General features: G+C 44.6%; 2 protein-coding genes across 5 annotated transcripts in view; both read left to right on the forward strand.

Annotated features, from left to right (window-relative positions):
• Positions 1 to 7717, forward strand: part of myo15b (myosin XVB) — a 36143-nt gene extending 28426 nt beyond the window's left edge. For both annotated transcript variants that reach the window (XM_055874483.1, XM_055874571.1), the window contains exons 34-37: positions 4600 to 4733; positions 4919 to 5052; positions 5271 to 5411; positions 6657 to 7717. In XM_055874483.1, the coding sequence (XP_055730458.1) occupies positions 4600 to 4733; positions 4919 to 5052; positions 5271 to 5411; positions 6657 to 6743 (496 nt within the window). In that variant the 3' untranslated portion in view covers positions 6744 to 7717. The remainder of the gene's footprint in view (positions 1 to 4599; positions 4734 to 4918; positions 5053 to 5270; positions 5412 to 6656) is intronic.
• Positions 7718 to 15989: 8272 nt separating this feature from the next.
• LOC129818888 (transmembrane protein 94-like) overlaps positions 15990 to 18757 on the forward strand; it is a 34082-nt gene continuing 31314 nt past the window's right edge. For all 3 annotated transcript variants that reach the window (XM_055875249.1, XM_055875335.1, XM_055875424.1), the window contains exons 1-2: positions 15990 to 16113; positions 16995 to 17287. In XM_055875249.1, coding sequence (XP_055731224.1) covers positions 17264 to 17287 — 24 coding nt within the window. In that variant the 5' untranslated portion in view covers positions 15990 to 16113; positions 16995 to 17263. The remainder of the gene's footprint in view (positions 16114 to 16994; positions 17288 to 18757) is intronic.

The raw sequence follows: 18757 nt of genomic DNA on the forward strand, positions 1-18757 counted from the left end.
ACAGGGGGCTGTGATGACTGGGGTCAGAGATGACACTATATCACTCTCTATTTCAGCACGGTCAGGACAGAGGGCTGTGATGACTGGGGTCAGAGATGACACTATATCACTCTCTATTTCAGCACGGTCAGGACAGAGGGCTGTGATGACTGGGGTCAGAGATGACACTATATCTCACTCTCTATTTCAGCACGGTCAGGACAGAGGGCTGTGATGACTGGGGTGACACTATCTCACTCTCTATTTCAGCACGGTCAGGACAGAGGGTTGTGATGACTGGGGTCAGAGATGACACTATATCACTCTCTATTTCAGCACGGTCAGGACAGAGGGCTGTGATGACTGGGGTCAGAGATGACACTATATCACTCTCTATTTCAGCACGGTCAGGACAGAGGGCTGTGATGACTGGGGTCAGAGATGACACTATCTCACTCTCTATTTCAGCACGGTCAGGACAGAGGGCTGTGATGACTGGGGTCAGAGATGACACTATATCACTCTCTATTTCAGCACGGTCAGGACAGAGGGCTGTGATGACTGGGGTCAGAGATGACACTATATCACTCTCTATTTCAGCACGGTCAGGACAGAGGGCTGTGATGACTGGGGTCAGAGATGACACTATCTCACTCTCTATTTCAGCACGGTCAGGACAGAGGGCTGTGATGACTGGGGTGACACTATCTCACTCTCTATTTCAGCACGGTCAGGACAGAGGGCTGTGATGACTAGGGTCAGAGATGACACTATATCACTCTCTATTTCAGCACGGTCAGGACAGAGGGCTGTGATGACTGGGGTCAGAGATGACACTATATCACTCTCTATTTCAGCACGGTCAGGACAGAGGGCTGTGATGACTGGGGTCAGAGATGACACTATATCTCACTCTCTATTTCAGCACGGTCAGGACAGAGGGCTGTGATGACTGGGGTCAGAGATGACACTATATCACTCTCTATTTCAGCACGGTCAGGACAGAGGGCTGTGATGACTGGGGTCAGAGATGACACTATCTCACTCTCTATTTCAGCACGGTCAGGACAGAGGGCTGTGATGACTGGGGTGACACTATCTCACTCTCTATTTCAGCACGGTCAGGACAGAGGACTGTGATGACTGGGGTCAGAGATGACACTATATCACTCTCTGTTCCAGCACGGTCAGGACAGAGGACTGTGATGACTGGGGTCAGAGATGACACTATATCACTCTCTATTTCAGCACGGTCAGGACAGAGGGCTGTGATGACTGGGGTGACACTATCTCACTCTCTATTTCAGCACGGTCAGGACAGAGGGCTGTGATGACTGGGGTCAGAGATGACACTATCTCACTCTCTATTTCAGCACGGTCAGGACAGAGGGCTGTGATGACTGGGGTCAGAGATGACACTATCTCACTCTCTATTTCAGCACGGTCAGGACAGAGGGCTGTGATGACTGGGGTCAGAGATGACACTATATCACTCTCTATTTCAGCACGGTCAGGACAGAGGGCTGTGATGACTGGGGTCAGAGATGACACTATATCACTCTCTATTTCAGCACGGTCAGGACAGAGGGCTGTGATGACTGGGGTCAGAGATGACACTATATCACTCTCTATTTCAGCACGGTCAGGACAGAGGGCTGTGATGACTGGGGTGACACTATCTCACTCTCTATTTCAGCACGGTCAGGACAGAGGGCTGTGATGACTGGGGTCAGAGATGACACTATCTCACTCTCTATTTCAGCACGGTCAGGACAGAGGACTGTGATGACTGGGGTCAGAGATGACACTATATCACTCTCTATTTCAGCACGGTCAGGACAGAGGACTGTGATGACTGGGGTCAGAGATGACACTATATCACTCTCTATTTCAGCACGGTCAGGACAGAGGGCTGTGATGACTGGGGTCAGAGATGACACTATCTCACTCTCTATTTCAGCACGGTCAGGACAGAGGACTGTGATGACTGGGGTCAGAGATGACACTATCTCACTCTCTATTTCAGCACGGTCAGGACAGAGGACTGTGATGACTGGGGTCAGAGATGACACTATATCACTCTCTATTTCAGCACGGTCAGGACAGAGGGCTGTGATGACTGGGGTCAGAGATGACACTATATCACTCTCTATTTCAGCACGGTCAGGACAGAGGGCTGTGATGACTGGGGTCAGAGATGACACTATATCACTCTCTATTTCAGCACGGTCAGGACAGAGGGCTGTGATGACTGGGGTCAGAGATGACACTATATCACTCTCTATTTCAGCACGGTCAGGACAGAGGGCTGTGATGACTGGGGTCAGAGATGACACTATATCACTCTCTATTTCAGCACGGTCAGGACAGAGGGCTGTGATGACTGGGGTCAGAGATGACACTATATCACTCTCTATTTCAGCACGGTCAGGACAGAGGGCTGTGATGACTGGGGTCAGAGATGACACTATATCACTCTCTATTTCAGCACGGTCAGGACAGAGGGCTGTGATGACTGGGGTCAGAGATGACACTATATCACTCTCTATTTCAGCACGGTCAGGACAGAGGGCTGTGATGACTGGGGTGACACTATCTCACTCTCTATTTCAGCACGGTCAGGACAGAGGGCTGTGATGACTGGGGTCAGAGATGACACTATCTCACTCTCTATTTCAGCACGGTCAGGACAGAGGACTGTGATGACTGGGGTCAGAGATGACACTATATCACTCTCTATTTCAGCACGGTCAGGACAGAGGGCTGTGATGACTGGGGTCAGAGATGACACTATATCTCACTCTCTATTTCAGCACGGTCAGGACAGAGGACTGTGATGACTGGGGTCAGAGATGACACTATCTCACTCTCTATTTCAGCACGGTCAGGACAGAGGGTTGTGATGACTGGGGTCAGAGATGACACTATATCACTCTCTATTTCAGCACGGTCAGGACAGAGGGCTGTGATGACTGGGGTCAGAGATGACACTATATCACTCTCTATTTCAGCACGGTCAGGACAGAGGGCTGTGATGACTGGGGTCAGAGATGACACTATATCACTCTCTATTCGCGCACGGTCAGGACAGAGGACTGTGATGACTGGGGTCAGAGATGACACTGGCACATGAAAGGGGTTCTCAATGAAGTTGAAAAACTCCTTGTACTCCATGATATCCTTGAATCTTGACTCAAACTCCAACTTCAACTTTTTCAACACACGCACAAATGCATCAAAGTTAAAATGCTGCAGTGTGTCTGGGTTGGATGTGGTGACTGCCCTGAGTTTTGGGAAATGAACAATCTGTCTGTCAGGTATGAACATTGTGGTGATTTTATTTTGAAATGCTGTGACCACACACTGTATTTTGCCCGGAGTTCTAGCTTTCCATTGGAGCTGGAGATTCACCGTGTTCAGGTGGCAGGTGACGTCAGTAAAACAAAAAAAAGCTTTAATATCCACTGTGGATCATCCAGCTCTGGCTCCTCTCTCCCCTAGCTTCCAAAAAATGCATGGATTTGAGGGAGGAGAGAGAAATCTTTCTAAAAACGCCACGAGACAGACATCTCACCTCATTGTGAAATATCAAGTCGCTGTATTCTGTCTGGTTTTCCTCCAGCAACTCGCGGAACTGCCGGTGATTCAGTGCCCTCGCAATAATAATGTTCACCACGCGCACGACTTCTGTCACATCTTGTTTCTCGCGAGTATCCAAGCAATCTCATATGTTTCCTCTGTCGTTTTCTCTGCAACAGTGCTAGATCTGTCCATCATTTGTTGCTGTCCTTTGAGTTGCGCTAATTTGTTGTTTCTGAGGTTTCTTTGTGCAAGATCTGTTTTGTCAAAGTGGGCATGGTGTGACTGGAAATGTCGCTCTAAATTTTCTTGTTGAAAACAATTGACCTTCTTCTGGCAAATAAGACAAAGTGAGCAAGTCCCACCATGCAGTACAAAAAAATACTTATCTGTCCACTTCTCTTGGAACTTTGTGTTCTTCTTGAATCAACCGTATCCTTCTCTTAGCCACCGGAGCCACGTTAGCTACGTTAGCTACATTAGCTAGCTGCATTTCCCTCGCCGCCATCTTCCTGATTTTCCTGGTTTTCCGGTGGTTGTTCGTTCATAGCTGTCACGTTTTTCTCCAGCTCTTCCCCCTCATTATCATTGTCAATAGATTTACGTTTCTTTTTTATAATGAATTGAACCATGTCTACCAGACTGCAAAATGAGCCAGTAGCAAACTGATATGTGTCAGCAGCTGAAGCTGAGCAGTTGTGTTCTATTTCGGCAAACGTTCTATTACGGCCTTTCTGTTCAACAGCTGCGCTTTACTGCCATCTATCTGCCGTCCAGGGAACAATAGATATATTCAATGAAGTGATTCAGGCCTGCATTAAACACATTGCATTAATTGTATCATTGTTATGTGTTATGAATGGAAAATAGGAAAATCACTGCGAGCCTCGCAATGAGTACCACTGCTTTAGCCCCTACACCCAGCAGCCCTCACTGTGAGCCATACTGTTGTTTTCAAACCGGACATAAGTGATTGTTCTCTCTGTCCTGTGTTAAGAGTGATGGAGTTACTGATAGTTCTCTCTCTTCTGTCCCTGTCAGGCCTGAACTGAAGGAGTACCTCCCCCGACAGGAAGGGGGCAGCACCAACCTGGAGCAGATCCACTCTATCTCTCTCAGAGAGAGAACCACCATGCTGTCCCTCAGCCCCCACGACGCCAAAGCACGCTTCCTTGGTGAGGCACCAACACACACACACAGCACATACACACACGTGCACGCACACACTTTTATTTTGGCCTTGGTTGTGTAAAGCACTTTGTGATAAATGTATTTGTAAATATATTTAGATCCACTATATCTACAGTATAATGCTGTATAAATATAATTCTATTGATTGATTTGCTGCCTCTATCCCCAGAGTGCCTGAGCTCCCTACCTCTGTTCGGCTCGAATATCTTCCTGGCTCAGAAGGTCAGCCATCGCAGTTGCCCCTCGCCCTGCCTGGTGGCTGTCAACCAACAGGAAGTGCTGTTCTGCCATCCCAAAACACAGGTAATGAATTTACACCCCAGAAACACTGCTGTGTATGGAGGGACACCCCAAACGTACATAATATAGGCATAGTGTTTCTGGAATTATGAGTGAACTGATCGATCATGATGGATTTTATGGATCTATGGCTTTGAAAGATGTCTGCTATTATTAATGTTTTAATCATTACTAGTTCACATTTTACTAATGCTTTCTAATAATTTTCCTGTGTTATTCAGGAGCGGGCGTTTGTGATCCCGTTGGTGGAAGTGCAGTCACTGAGCTTGGTCAAACCCAAGCAAGACAAGAAGGTGCCAGGAGTGGAGATCAAATACGGCAACCCAGGACGCCCAAAAAACATCACCGTCCACCTCAAACAGGTGAAGTACAACTCAGTACACAGTAGGCTATGACAGTGCGGTGGTCACCAACCCCCAGTCCCGTGTAGAGATACATGGAGTGCAGAATTTAGTTGGAGCTTTCCAGGACCCCAGGTTGGTGAGCGCTGGTGTATGTGTTAGTTGTGGAAGCTGTGGGGTTAGACAGTGGAAGGGATATGGGTTAGTTGTGGAAGCTGTGGGGTTAGACAGTGGAAGCTGTGGGGTTAGACAGTGGAAGGGATATGGGTTAGTTGTGGAAGCTGTGAGGTTAGACAGTGGAAGCTGTGGGGTTAGACAGTGGAAGCTGTGGGGTTAGACAGTGGAAGCTGTGGGGTTAGACAATGGAAGCTGTGGGGTTAGACAATGGAAGCTGTGGGGTTAGACAGTGGAAGCTGTGGGGTTAGACAGTGGAAGGGATATGGGTTAGTTGTGGAAGCTGTGGGGTTAGACAGTGGAAGCTGTGGGGTTAGACAGTGGAAGGGATATGAGTTAGTTGTGGAAGCTGTGAGGTTAGACAGTGGAAGCTGTGGGGTTAGACAGTGGAAGCTGTGGGGTTAGACAGTGGAAGCTGTGGGGTTAGACAGTGGAAGCTGTGGGGTTAGACAGTGGAAGGGATATGGGTTAGTTGTGGAAGCTGTGGGGTTAGACAGTGGAAGCTGTGGGGTTAGACAGTGGAAGGGATATGGGTTAGTTGTGGAAGCTGTGAGGTTAGACAGTGGAAGCTGTGGGGTTAGACAGTGGAAGCTGTGGGGTTAGACAGTGGAAGGGATATGGGTTAGTTGTGGAAGCTGTGGGGTTAGACAGTGGAAGCTGTGGGGTTAGACAGTGGAAGGGATATGGGTTAGTTGTGGAAGCTGTGGGGTTAGACAGTGGAAGCTGTGGGGTTAGACAGTGGAAGCTGTGGGGTTAGACAGTGGAAGCTGTGGGGTTAGACAGTGGAAGCTGTGGGGTTAGACAGTGGAAGCTGTGGGGTTAGACAGTGGAAGGGATATGGGTTAGTTGTGGAAGCTGTGGGGTTAGACAGTGGAAGCTGTGGGGTTAGACAGTGGAAGGGATATGGGTTAGTTGTGGAAGCTGTGGGGTTAGACAGTGGAAGGGATATGGGCACTAAGGGCAGCGCACGTTAGAGATGCAACCTGAACGCTACTCAATTGTGTGTGTGTGTGTGTGTGTGTGTGTGTGTGTGTGTGTGTGTGTGTGTGTGTGTGTGTGTGTGTGTGTGTGTGTGTTTTCTCTGCCCAACAGGCTAAGGAGTTGTGCCACATCGTTGCTGTCATTATGGAGAAGCTGGTACAACCACCAATCAATAGTTCTGTCTCTAGCCGCAACTAGTAGACGCACGCACACACACACACACACAAACACCTACCCACACACACACACACACACACCTACCCACACAACCACCTACCCACACACACACAAACACCTACCCACACACACACACACACACACAAACACCTACCCACACACAAACACCTACCCACACAGACACCCACACACAAACACCTACCCACACACACACACAAACACCTACCCACACACACACACACAAACACCTACCCACACACAAACACCTACCCACACAAACACCTACCCACACACAAGCACCTACCCACCCACACACACACACTCTTAGAGAGGGAGCCTGCTGATACCCTCAGTCTAGATGTCTCAGGATCAGCCGGTTGATAAACGGACCTGCGCTGATGATTATCAAAACAGATCAATGCCTAGTTATTTTTATCTACAACATTTAGTTCTAAAAAATCTACATATTACAGCGTACCATGAGTACCAATGAGTACCAATGAATGTCCACATTTTTAAATTCCTTTGTATGCGTTTATATAACCAATGCATCAATGTGAAGATTTATTTGCAATAAATGTTTGTGTAATTTAAGGCCAGGCACCACACCCTGACAGGGTCATTTTCCCCCCTTAATCAATATACGGTAACAATGAACTTTTACCAGTTGAATGCAGACACAATTATAAAAAAAATTGTATTACAATTCTTCTGAAATATTTTGTTTAAATATGCAAATGATGCAATATCTAATTAAATGGGCACATATTTGCATATCATGCAAATCTATTTTTCTGAACACTGGATAAAGTCAGTCTAAAAATGTTGGTTTCATTTTGTTAAGACACTCCAGGACCGGACTTGTCCAGAGCAGATTGTGGATAAATACTTGTTATCTTTCTATCTGTGAAATACTAGACACGCACATAAAATGCATTTTTGGCGCATTTTTTCAATGAAAATGTTATCTAGAATAAAAAATGTACAACATACAATATATGTACAAAAGTTTGTGGACACCCCTTCAAATGAGGGTATTCGGCTATTTCAGCCACACCCGTTGCTGACAGGTGTATATTATCGAGCACACAGCCATGCAATCTCCATAGACAAACATTGTCAGTAGAATGACTCAGTGACTTTCAACGTGGCACGGTCATAGGATGCCACCTTTCCAACAAGTCAGTTCGTCAAATGTCTGCACTGCTAGGGCCGCCCTGGTCAACTGTAAGTGCTTTTATTGTGAAGTGGAAACATCTAGGAGCAAAATGGGCTCATCCACGAAGTGGTAGGCCACACAAGCTCACAGAATGGGACTGCCAAGTGCTGAAAAACGTAGTGATTCAAAATTGCTTGTCCTCAGTTGCAACACTCACTACAGAGTTCCAAACTGCCTCTTGAAGCAACGTCAGCACAAGAACTGTTCGTCGGGAGCTTCATGAAATGGATTTCCATGGCCAAGCAGCTGCACACAAGCCTAAAATCACCATGCGCAATGCCAAGCGTCGGCTGGAGTGGTGTAAAGCTCAGCGCCATTGGACTCTGGAGCAGTGGAAACTCGATCTCTGGAGTGATGAATCACGCTTCACCATCTGGCAGTCCGACGGACGAATCTGGGTTTGGCAGATGCCAGGAGAACGCTACCTGTCTGAATGCATAGTGCCAACTGTGAAGTTTGGTGGAGGAGGAATAATGGTCTGGGGCTGTTTATCATGGTTCAGGCTAAGCCCCTTAGTTCCAGTGAAGGGAAATCTTTCCAGGAAAACGCTACAGCATACAATGACATTCTAGACGATTCTGTGCCTCCAACTTTGTGGCAACAGTTGGGGAAGGCACTTTCCTGTTTCAGCATGACAATTCCCCCATGCACAAAGCGAGGTCCATACAGAAATGGTTTGTTGAGATCGGTGTGGAAGATCATTTGGAATGCCAACTGTGAGCCAGGCCTAATCGCACAACATCAGTGCCCGACCTCACTAATGCTTTTGTGGCTGAATGGAAGCAAGTCCTCTCAGCAATGTTCCAACATCTAGTGGAAAGCCTTCCCAGAAGAGGCCTACCTGCCTGGCAATCCTGGAGTCTTTGTAGCCTACTGGTAGGTTCTAATTTCTGGTACAATAATCCAGACCAGTAGAGGCTGCTGAGGGGAGAACGACTCATAAAAATGGCTGGAATGGAATGGCATCAAACCATGTGTTTGATGTATTTGATACTCTTCTACTTATTCCGCTCCAGCCACTACCACGAGCCCGTCCTCCCAAATGAAGGTGCCACCAACCTCCTGTGTTCCAGACAGACTCAGAGAAAAATCAAGCTAGATTTATTCATCACACTGTGTTGCAGCTGCAAAAGACAATCTACAGGTCACACAAGCACATAGATGTATACCTTTCTGACTAAAATACACTTCTGACCAGACCCCCCCTACCGTATGTCTAGGATGAACAACCAATCTCTGTTGCTGAGCAGAAACTGAGTCCGTTCCTCTTGGTGTTATCGTGTCCCAGAGTCCAGAGCCTTCGCACTCCTCCGTGCCTTTCGCAGGTCTTCTTATCGCTGCGCTCCCGAGTGGCGCAGCGGTCTAAGGCACTGCATCTCAATGCTAGAGGCGTCACTACAGACACCCTGGTTCGAATCCAGGCCGTATCACAACCAGCCTTGATTGGGAGTCCCATAGGGCGGCGCACAATTGGCCCAGCTTTGTTAGGGTTTGGCCGGGGTAGGCCGTCATTATAAATAGGAATTTGTTCTTAATTAACTGACTTATCTAATTAAATAAAGGTTACATAACATTTACATCAGTCAGGAGAGGCTTTGAGTTATTGGTAGTAGACATTCCTACAGTCTACTGCTGTCCACTAGATAACTGCACCTCTCAAACACCTTAAACCTCACACTACTTTCAATCTCGAAGAATATATTTTAAAAAACCTGCATATTCATTCTAAGAGTATATAATGACACAAAACTGTAAAGTTATAAAACAGTGATTATGGTCTATCAGAGCTAACCCCAGACACATGGCTCCTATTCAACCCTGACATGCTGACCACACAGTGCGAGCGCGACCATTGCAAAATACATTTACACATACAAGTTATTCAATCATTGCGCCCACAGTGCGCGCTAAAATAGAACTTGGTTCTGTTTGTGATGCTTGATGCGCTGCAAGTCCCGCCTCTCCCATCTCCTCATTGGTTTTTAGCAGCATATACCCACGTGGGTGATTGAAAGAGGAACTGAGGTCCACGCGCCAGTCCAGTTGGAGGTGGTAATGCACCTTAAAGTTGGTTGCCAACCACCATATGAAGTCCAAAGAAGAAGAAGAAGACCCTAAGGAGGAGAGATGACTAGAAACTAACTAGGTTTAACCTTTTATCTGTGGATTCATTGTCGGAGTAGAGGACCTTGTGCATTTCAGGTAAAATAACAACCCAATGTTTATTTCCCAGGACAAATTATCTAGCAACAGCAAGCTAGCTAGCTAAATTGACATACATGTTTAATGCTTTTTGACCTGTCCCCAAATTAATATAGTTGGTTCAGAGTTCGTTTTGATATTTCAACCTGTGTGTCCTGATCGGGTCTGGTTTGGGTGGACAAAATCAACATGTGCTCGAGCGGTCTGGTCAGTATGTTATGGAATCATTCTTGCACTCAAAGACAGGCCCCCTTTATCTCTGCCCAAACACAATACACATAGATCATTCCATCTAACCCATACCATGATAATTACTACTGCTAGGCTAATTATACAATTATAAACAGATTACAACAGGCTCAAGTCAAATGGTCTCAAAATTAACCCAAGTTAATTTGTCACATGCACAGGAAACAATGAAATGCTCTCAACAGTTTATTGGTCACATGCACAGGATACAGTGTAAACGGTACAGTGAAACGCTCTCCTCAACAGTTTATCGGTCACATGCACAGGATACAGTGTAAACGGTACAGTGAAACGCTCTCCTCAACAGTTTATCGGTCACATGCACAGGATACAGTGTAAACGGTACAGTGAAACGCTCTCCTCAACAGTTTATCGGTCACATGCACAGGATACAGTGTAAACGGTACAGTGAAACGCTCTCCTCAACAGTTTATCGGTCACATGCACAGGATACAGTGTAAACGGTACAGTGAAATGCTCTCCTCAACAGTTTATCGGTCACATGCACAGGATACAGTGTAAACGGTACAGTGAAATGCTCTCCTCAACAGTTTATCGGTCACATGCACAGGATACAGTGTAAACGGTACAGTGAAATGCTCTCCTCAACAGGGCAGTGTACTCTATCATTAACATTTATTTAGCAGATGCTCTTATCCAGAGCGACTTACCATAGTGAGTGGATACATTTTTCTACTTTTCCCCCGTGGAAATGGAACCCATAACCCTGGTGTTGCAAACACTATGCTCTACCAACTGAGCCACACGGGATCTATAAATCTTCACACAAAAAAAAGTTTAAGTTTGTTTTGTTTGTTTTATTGGTTGGCTCATTATTAGTGGGCTCATTATTTACTGCTACAACAGGTCTGGTTTGTGGAAGAGAAGCCATGTCTCTTCAAGCTATCCAAAGTTCACACACCTTGCACAGTCTTCACAATTTGCTACCTTAATATTAAATCTAACAAGGGTTTCAGTTTGATTCCACTCCCCACCTATAGATCTACTTGACATTTTTAAAGTGAAATAAAATTACAGAACATTTTCAAAATGAATAAAAGACTAAGATGTCTTGATATTGTCACACCTCTTAGATGAGCGGCTCTGGTTCTGACTGACATTGGTGTACAAAGCACTCTGAAACCCTGTAGGGTCCCGTGCCTTATCATGCCAAAAAGCCTAATCGGTCTGCTCAAATCAATTCAATTCAAGGGGCTTTGTTAACATTGGAAACATTGCCAAAGCAAGTGAAATGGATAAACAAAAGTGAAAGACAATAAAAAGTGTACAGTAAATATTACACTCACACAAGTCAAAGTACAAAAGGGAAAATAAATAAACATAAATATGGGTTGTATTTACAATGGTGTTTGTTCTTCACTGGTTGCCATTTTCTTGTGGAAACAGGTCACAAATCTTGCTGCTGTGATGGCACACTGTGGTATTTCACCCAGTAGATATGGGACTTTATCAAAATTGGATATGTTTTCAAATTATTTTAGCGTCTGTGTAATCTGAGGGAAAGATGTGTCTCTAATATGGTCATACATTGGGCAGGAGGTTAGGAAGTGCAGCTCAGTTTCCACCTCATTTTGTGGGCAGTGTGCACATAGCCTGTCTTCTCTTGAGAGCCAGGTCTGCCTTCGGCGGCCTTTCTCAATAGCAAGGCTATGCTCACTGAGTCTGTACATAGTCAAAGCTTTCCTTAAGTTTGGGTCAGTCACAGTGGTCAGGTATTCTGCCGCTTTGTACTCTCTGTTTAGGGAATCACATTAGCATTAGACTTTTTTTGCACTTTTGTAGCTTCAAAATGACTATGTTGCCATAATGAGTGAGATAAAGTGATACCGTAACACTTGACATCCAGTTCTTATACATTGTAGTAATGTAATAACCTTGTGATTACTACAATAGCAACATTGTTGTTACCTAGGACTTTGTAAACTCATTTATAATTCCATAATAATGCAGTCATTACAGAAGTGGAATAAGAAACAGTCACTATATCTCTTGTACAGTAGTTACAAATACTCAGCTCATTGCTTCGCAATTAAAATGCAATACCAGAGTATGACTGTATGTAACAACATGCAAATAAAATGTTGCTCCAAAAGTAATTACAGTTTTATTACACAGGCAAATCAAAAAGTATGGGTCACATACATGTGTCTAGCAGATGCTATTGCGGGTGTAGCGAAATGCTTGTGTTTCTACTTCAGACAGTGCAGCAATATCTAACAAGTAATATCTAACAATTTCACAACAAATACCTAATTACAAACAAATCTAAGGAAATAAGAATATATAAATAAATGGACAAGCAATGTCAGAGCAGCATAGACCAGTAAATACATATGGGATGAGTAATGCAAGATATGTAAACATTAAAGTGGCATTATTTAAAGTAACTAGTGATCTATTTATTAAAGTGGCTAATGATTTGGGTCTGTATGTAGGCAGCAGCCCCTCTGATGGCTGTTTATCAGTCTAAGATAGAAGCTACACCTGTACTGACCGCGCCTTCTGGATGATAGCAGTGTGAACAGGCAGTGGCTTGGGTGGATGTTGTCCTTGATAATCTTTTTGGCCTTCCTGTGACATCGGGTGCTGTAGGTGTCCTGGAGGGCAGGTAGTTTGCCCCCGGTGATGCGTTGTGCAGACCGCACCACCCTCTGGAGAGCCTTGCGGTTGAAGGAGGTGCAGCTGCCGTATCAGGTGGTGATACAGCCGGACAGGATGCTCTCGATTGTGCATCTGTAAAGGTTTGTCAGGGTTTTAGATGACAAGCCAAATTTCTTCAGCCTCCTGAAGTTGAAGAGGCGCTGTTGCACCTTCTTCACCACACTGTCTGTGGTGGACCATTTCAGTTTGTCAGTGATATGTATGCCGAGGAACTTTAAAAAAAACTTTCCACCTTCTCCAATGGTGTCCCATCGATGTGGATCTGAGGGTGCTTCCTCTGCTGGATCTGAGGGTGCTCCCTCTGCTGTTTCTTGAACAGTTTAATGTTAAGTGTTGCTGAGGCGGCAGGTAGCCTCGTGGTTAGAGCATTAGACTTGTAACCGAAAGGTTGCAAGATTGAATCCCCGAGCTGACAAGGTAAAAATATGTCGTTCTGCCCCTGAACAAGGCAGTAAATCCACTGTTCCTAGGCTGTCTTTGAAAAAAAATAATTAGTTCTTAACTGACTTGCCTAGTTAAATAAAGGTAAAATAAAACTGAGAATGCTACGAGTCACATAATATGGCCATTAAGGGTTGCAAAATATAAAACAAACTGCCTTCTTGAATCAACTACAGCCGAGGTAGGTTGAAAATCATGTTAGTTTGTATTCTGAGTAAACTATCCCTTTAAAGAGGGTGTAGTGTGTGGTTGAAACAAGGACTCGTACCCTCAGATGGACAAAGAGGTTTGAAGTTGTTTTTGCCTAGCATCCAACTTGCTGTTTGCAACAGTTGCAAAAGGCTTTGAATTACTCTGCAGTATTTTTCAGGTATCAAAAAAGGAATTGAACCTTTTCAGTGGCATGTTGAAAGAGTCATTCAGTAGTTGAGAATTACAATTATAAATAAATTATCTGTTCAGAATATAATTAGTTTGACTTGATTATGTACACCTGGGGCAATGGACATTTAGCACAATGGAATGTTCAGATAGAAATGTATTTTGTAGATCAAATATGACTGTCAGATAGATTGAAATAGTATAGGAGATGATGTGTGCTCTATCCCTTTCATTTCTACCTTCAACATGTAGTTCCAGATACATTCCGGCCATTAGTTTAAAGCAGCCAATCCAATAGCTTCAGGAAAGACGTCCCTTCCTGAAATCTGTATTCAAACATTTAAAAAAAGTAGTTACTTTCTGAGATCTGAATTGAAATAGTTTTAAAAAGTAGTACTTTTTGGAATATGTATTCAAATATTTGTAGTCACCTCCAAAGTACCTATTCGTTCCCAGAGAAAATAGGTACTTTCCACAAAGCATAGTTAAAACTATAGTTATCCCAGGTCTTCTATCCAGACAAAGAATTGATTATCTCTTCCTCTGAGCGAGTGAGCCCAGCTTCAGAGACAACAAATGAACGATGACAGTCCAGCCATTGAGGTTCTCTCCATTTTAAAGTAGTACAATGTATTCTTCTTCTTTGGCTGATTGCGCCAAACTCATAGGAATCCCCACCCAGTTGAACACTTTAAAATGGTGGAAGCCCTCAATGACAATGTCCATGCTGAAATGGGTTATTTCCATGATGAGGCTTCTATCTCCATGACAACAGGCACAACTCTGACATAATTATTTTTTTTTTCAACGTGCGTCCATTTTTATATCAGTGCATTGGTAACAACCTAACCATGAAGACACTTCTATTCAATCTAAAAACAATTGCCTCGTGTAGCAAATGAACAATTCAATGTTTTGTTGACCAAATTCGACACGCTCTGATGGACCACCCTACAAAAGAAATCCTTACTTCGTGGGCTTATTTTCATGGACCGCTTTTGCACAGATTTTGTGCAGAGTACAACCTCACGCTTCGCCTCTTACTCTCTGGTTAAGCAGTAACCTACTCACCTTTGAAAAATATTACAGAGAGATTGAAAATCCAGAAAAAAGACGTTAAATTCTACAACCACCTAAAAGGAAGCGTTTCCCAAACCTTCCATAACAAAGCCATCACCTACAGAGAGTTGAACCTGGAGAAGTGTCCACTGAGCAAGCTGGTCCTGGGGCTCTGTTCACAAACACAAACAGACCCCACAGAGCCCCAGGACAGCAACACAATCAGACCCAACCAAATCATAAGATAAGAAAAAGATAATTACTTGATACATTGGAAAGTATTAACATAAAAACAGAGCAAACTAGAATGCTATTTGGCCCTAAACAGAGAGTACACAGTGGCAGAATACCTGACCACCGTGACTGACCCAAACTTAAGGAAAGCTTTGACAATGTACAGACTCAGTGAGCATAGCCTTGCTATTGAGAAAGGCCGCCATACTCTAGAAGACAGGCTATGTGCACACTGCCCACAAAGAATTTGTAGACAAACCCAATTTTGATAAACTCCCATATCTACTGGGTGAAATACCACAATGTGCCATCACGGCAACAATATTTGTGACCTGTTACCACAAGAAAAGGGCAACCAGTGAATAACAAACACCATTGTAAATACAACCCATATTTATGTTTATTTATTTAGCCTTTTGTACTTTAACTATTTGCACGTCGTTACAGCACTATATAATCATAATATGACATGTTTAATGGCTTTATTCTTTTTGAACTTCTGTGAGGGTAATGTTTACTGTAAATTATTGTTGTTTATTTCACTTTTGTTTATTATCTACTTCACTTGCTTTGGCAATGTTCACATATGTTTCCCATGCCAATAAAGCCCCCTGAATTGAAATTTAATTGAGGATAGATCGTATTTCAAAATAAACCGGTCGATTCGTGTCTAGACCGTAAAAACAGGACTTGCCCCTCCTACACACGCCAATCAAAACCCTTATCAACAAAAGAGAGAATAGTCCACCAATGGCAAGCCCTCCAGGAATCTCAACCTATCACAACCGTACTTCACCGCTTCCAACAAAAAATGCCACTCCTTCACGAACATGGCGTTTCACTAGTGGACTGTACACTGGCTTTTCGAGATCAAATTGAGGTTTAAACGGTGTGACGAGAAACAGACGTCGTTGCAACCTGAACGTGAGTATGACAAATATGCGGATATTGGTGCATTGACAGTGGTGTCATTTGCTCTGTGAATTGCTTAGCGCGCAATTGCCAATTATTGCAGGCGTCTCTTGACATCGATTAGAAAACGAACCTTGACGTTGCAAATGGCAACGCTAGTTAGCTTAACTCGTATTAGCTAGCTGGCGAGGAATCGGACACAGCGCTTTAGCTGGCAACATTGATACTTGTTTTTGTCACACAGCATTGACTGTGCGAAGTTTTAGTTAGGTGCATTGCATTCTTGTTTTTCCATGGCAGAATCTGCGGACACTACCATTGACTCAGTTATGTAGATGGCATGTGAAACCATAAGCTCCGTATGCACACTAAAACCGGAAGTCAATATAAAAGCATCATGACATGTGGGCTATCGCTCCTCGCCGCTCTCCCATAGACGACAGTGTAAGTACAGGTCAAATCAGTGCAAGGAAATCCAAGGATAAGCATATTCAAAGTGATTACATTAAATCTATTGTACATTTGTCAGCAACAAATAGTTCTGTTTCTGACGTAAGCTCTTGTTGTGAATGGGCTGGCTATATAAGTTGATGACGTGTTTCCGTATGTGTACAGTAGTTTGCACCAGATGCTTATTGGACTGCATTCTTACACCATGTATACATGTAAAGTATATTATCATACAAGTTGGGTGTGGTTCCTGTACCTGTTCAGCTGAAACTGTCAGAAAGACATCCGTCTCTTCCTCTTTCCCACTGCAGTCATGTAGCCCACAGACCTACTAACCTATAGCCTACTGACCTATAGCTAGGGTATGAAATCACCGCTGACTGACTGCTTATGCCAATACCGTAATAATTTCTTCCCCTTTTATTTATCTCTTCCCCACACAGATCTACCCAGCCATTTGTGACTACAGTAACTAGCCTCCAAAAACTACATCTCCCAGCGTACCCTGCAGTGAGTCCATGTGGGCGTGCGTGGTCATCCCCTCAGACTGGCAGAGCAGGCTGACATAGCGGTGCCAGGAGGGGGTCAGTGGGTGACATTGTCCTCCAGCAGAAGTTGGGGATCGAGGGGACATTCGGAGGGTGAAGGCGCTGCCTATGCTCGTCTGGTGTGTGGTAGACTCGGAGCATGGTGAGAGGCTGTGCTGGTTGCCATGGAGCTACAGGATAAGAAGCAGGTGAGTTTCCTAGCGCCCAGCGACGTCAGCTGGCTCCCTGAAGTGGGCTGTTTGTGAAACAGAGACTCCTTGGTGTGTGTGTGTGTGTGTGTGTGTGTGTGTGTGTGTGTGTGTGTGTGTGTGTGTGTGTGTGTGTGTGTGTGTGTGTGTGTGTGTGTGTGTGTGTGCTGACTGATCCCCGCAGACCGCTCTTCCAAGGTTTTTTGAAGTTGGCCAATAAATGTAAGCTGTTCATGACAGACACATTGAAACCGTCTTTGTACTGGTATCTCTAAAGAGGAACTGGACCGTCAGCTCGTTATCATGAGCCTGTACTTTAAAAGCAGTGAGTGTCAGCAACCACACCATCCGCTCTCTTTCTCAGCCTCCTCCCTTTCTCTCACCCCGCTCTGCTGTGGAGTATTTTTCTCCGCTCATACAGGAGTAATAAAGGCCTAGAGTATATCAGTTAAAATAATATGAATTGGATTGTGATTTTTCAGGGGGTGCTGCAGCACTCTAGGCACCATTACTTCCCGCGGCTGTGAATATACATGGGTTCTAATTTTACTGTACAATTTATTCTCCCTGCATATGAAAACCGAACACAAGATGATTCACACGGTGAACCTACTGTACATGATGAGCTGATGCCCACTAAGCTGTGAGGATTTTCCTACAATATTCACGACATATTGAGCAATTATAGTCTGTAAAATTACTTTATCAAACCAGCTGCAGATGAAACAAAGTAAATTCTCTCCTCCCTCTCTCCCTAGTTTTAGCTTGCGGCTATAACTGTCTAGCTGGCTAGATTTCGGATATTTACTAGCCGATTCCAGTGACAAACTTGGGTATGTTATCAACATATGGTAATACACAAACAAAATCAAGCTCACTTATTTTGCCAGCTAGAAAGAAAAGGCCACAAATGAATTCAGAAACGGAGGAAGCTAACGTTAGCTGATGCCTCTTCATCAAGAAGCAACTGTGACAACATTGAACCTAAGGTTTTTATAAAATAAAAACTTTCCCATTGAACAAAATCCACAGTCCACTCCTCCAAAGAAAGCCTGTCTCCAGGACTTCTCCGAAATGTCCCCAGATCCACAATCAGATCCATGACCAAAGCATCGCATTTCAATTTAGCCCGCAGGCAGGCTCTATTGAAAACCCCCCCCGGCACCACAGACACCATCCATCGAGCCATCCACACACACAGAGCCCAAGTGCAGACAGCCAGCGGCTCCCAAAACACAACTCATGCGGCTAGCTCCAGAAATAAACTATCCACCCCTCTAAAGAAAACATGGCTCCTTTCATCGCCATGTCACCAGATCCATGATCGAATACATGGCCGAGGCGTCGTGTTTCATTTTAGCCCGCAATCCGCACACGCAGACGCATACAGTTTGGCTCCAGCTACAGGGCTCTATACAAAAACATTGACCTCCATCCCGAACAAAATGACTATTTTCCCATAGGCGTGTA

Source organism: Salvelinus fontinalis, chromosome 1 (assembly GCF_029448725.1).
Source record: "Salvelinus fontinalis isolate EN_2023a chromosome 1, ASM2944872v1, whole genome shotgun sequence".
In the NCBI taxonomy this organism is placed as follows: Eukaryota; Metazoa; Chordata; class Actinopteri; order Salmoniformes; family Salmonidae; genus Salvelinus; species Salvelinus fontinalis.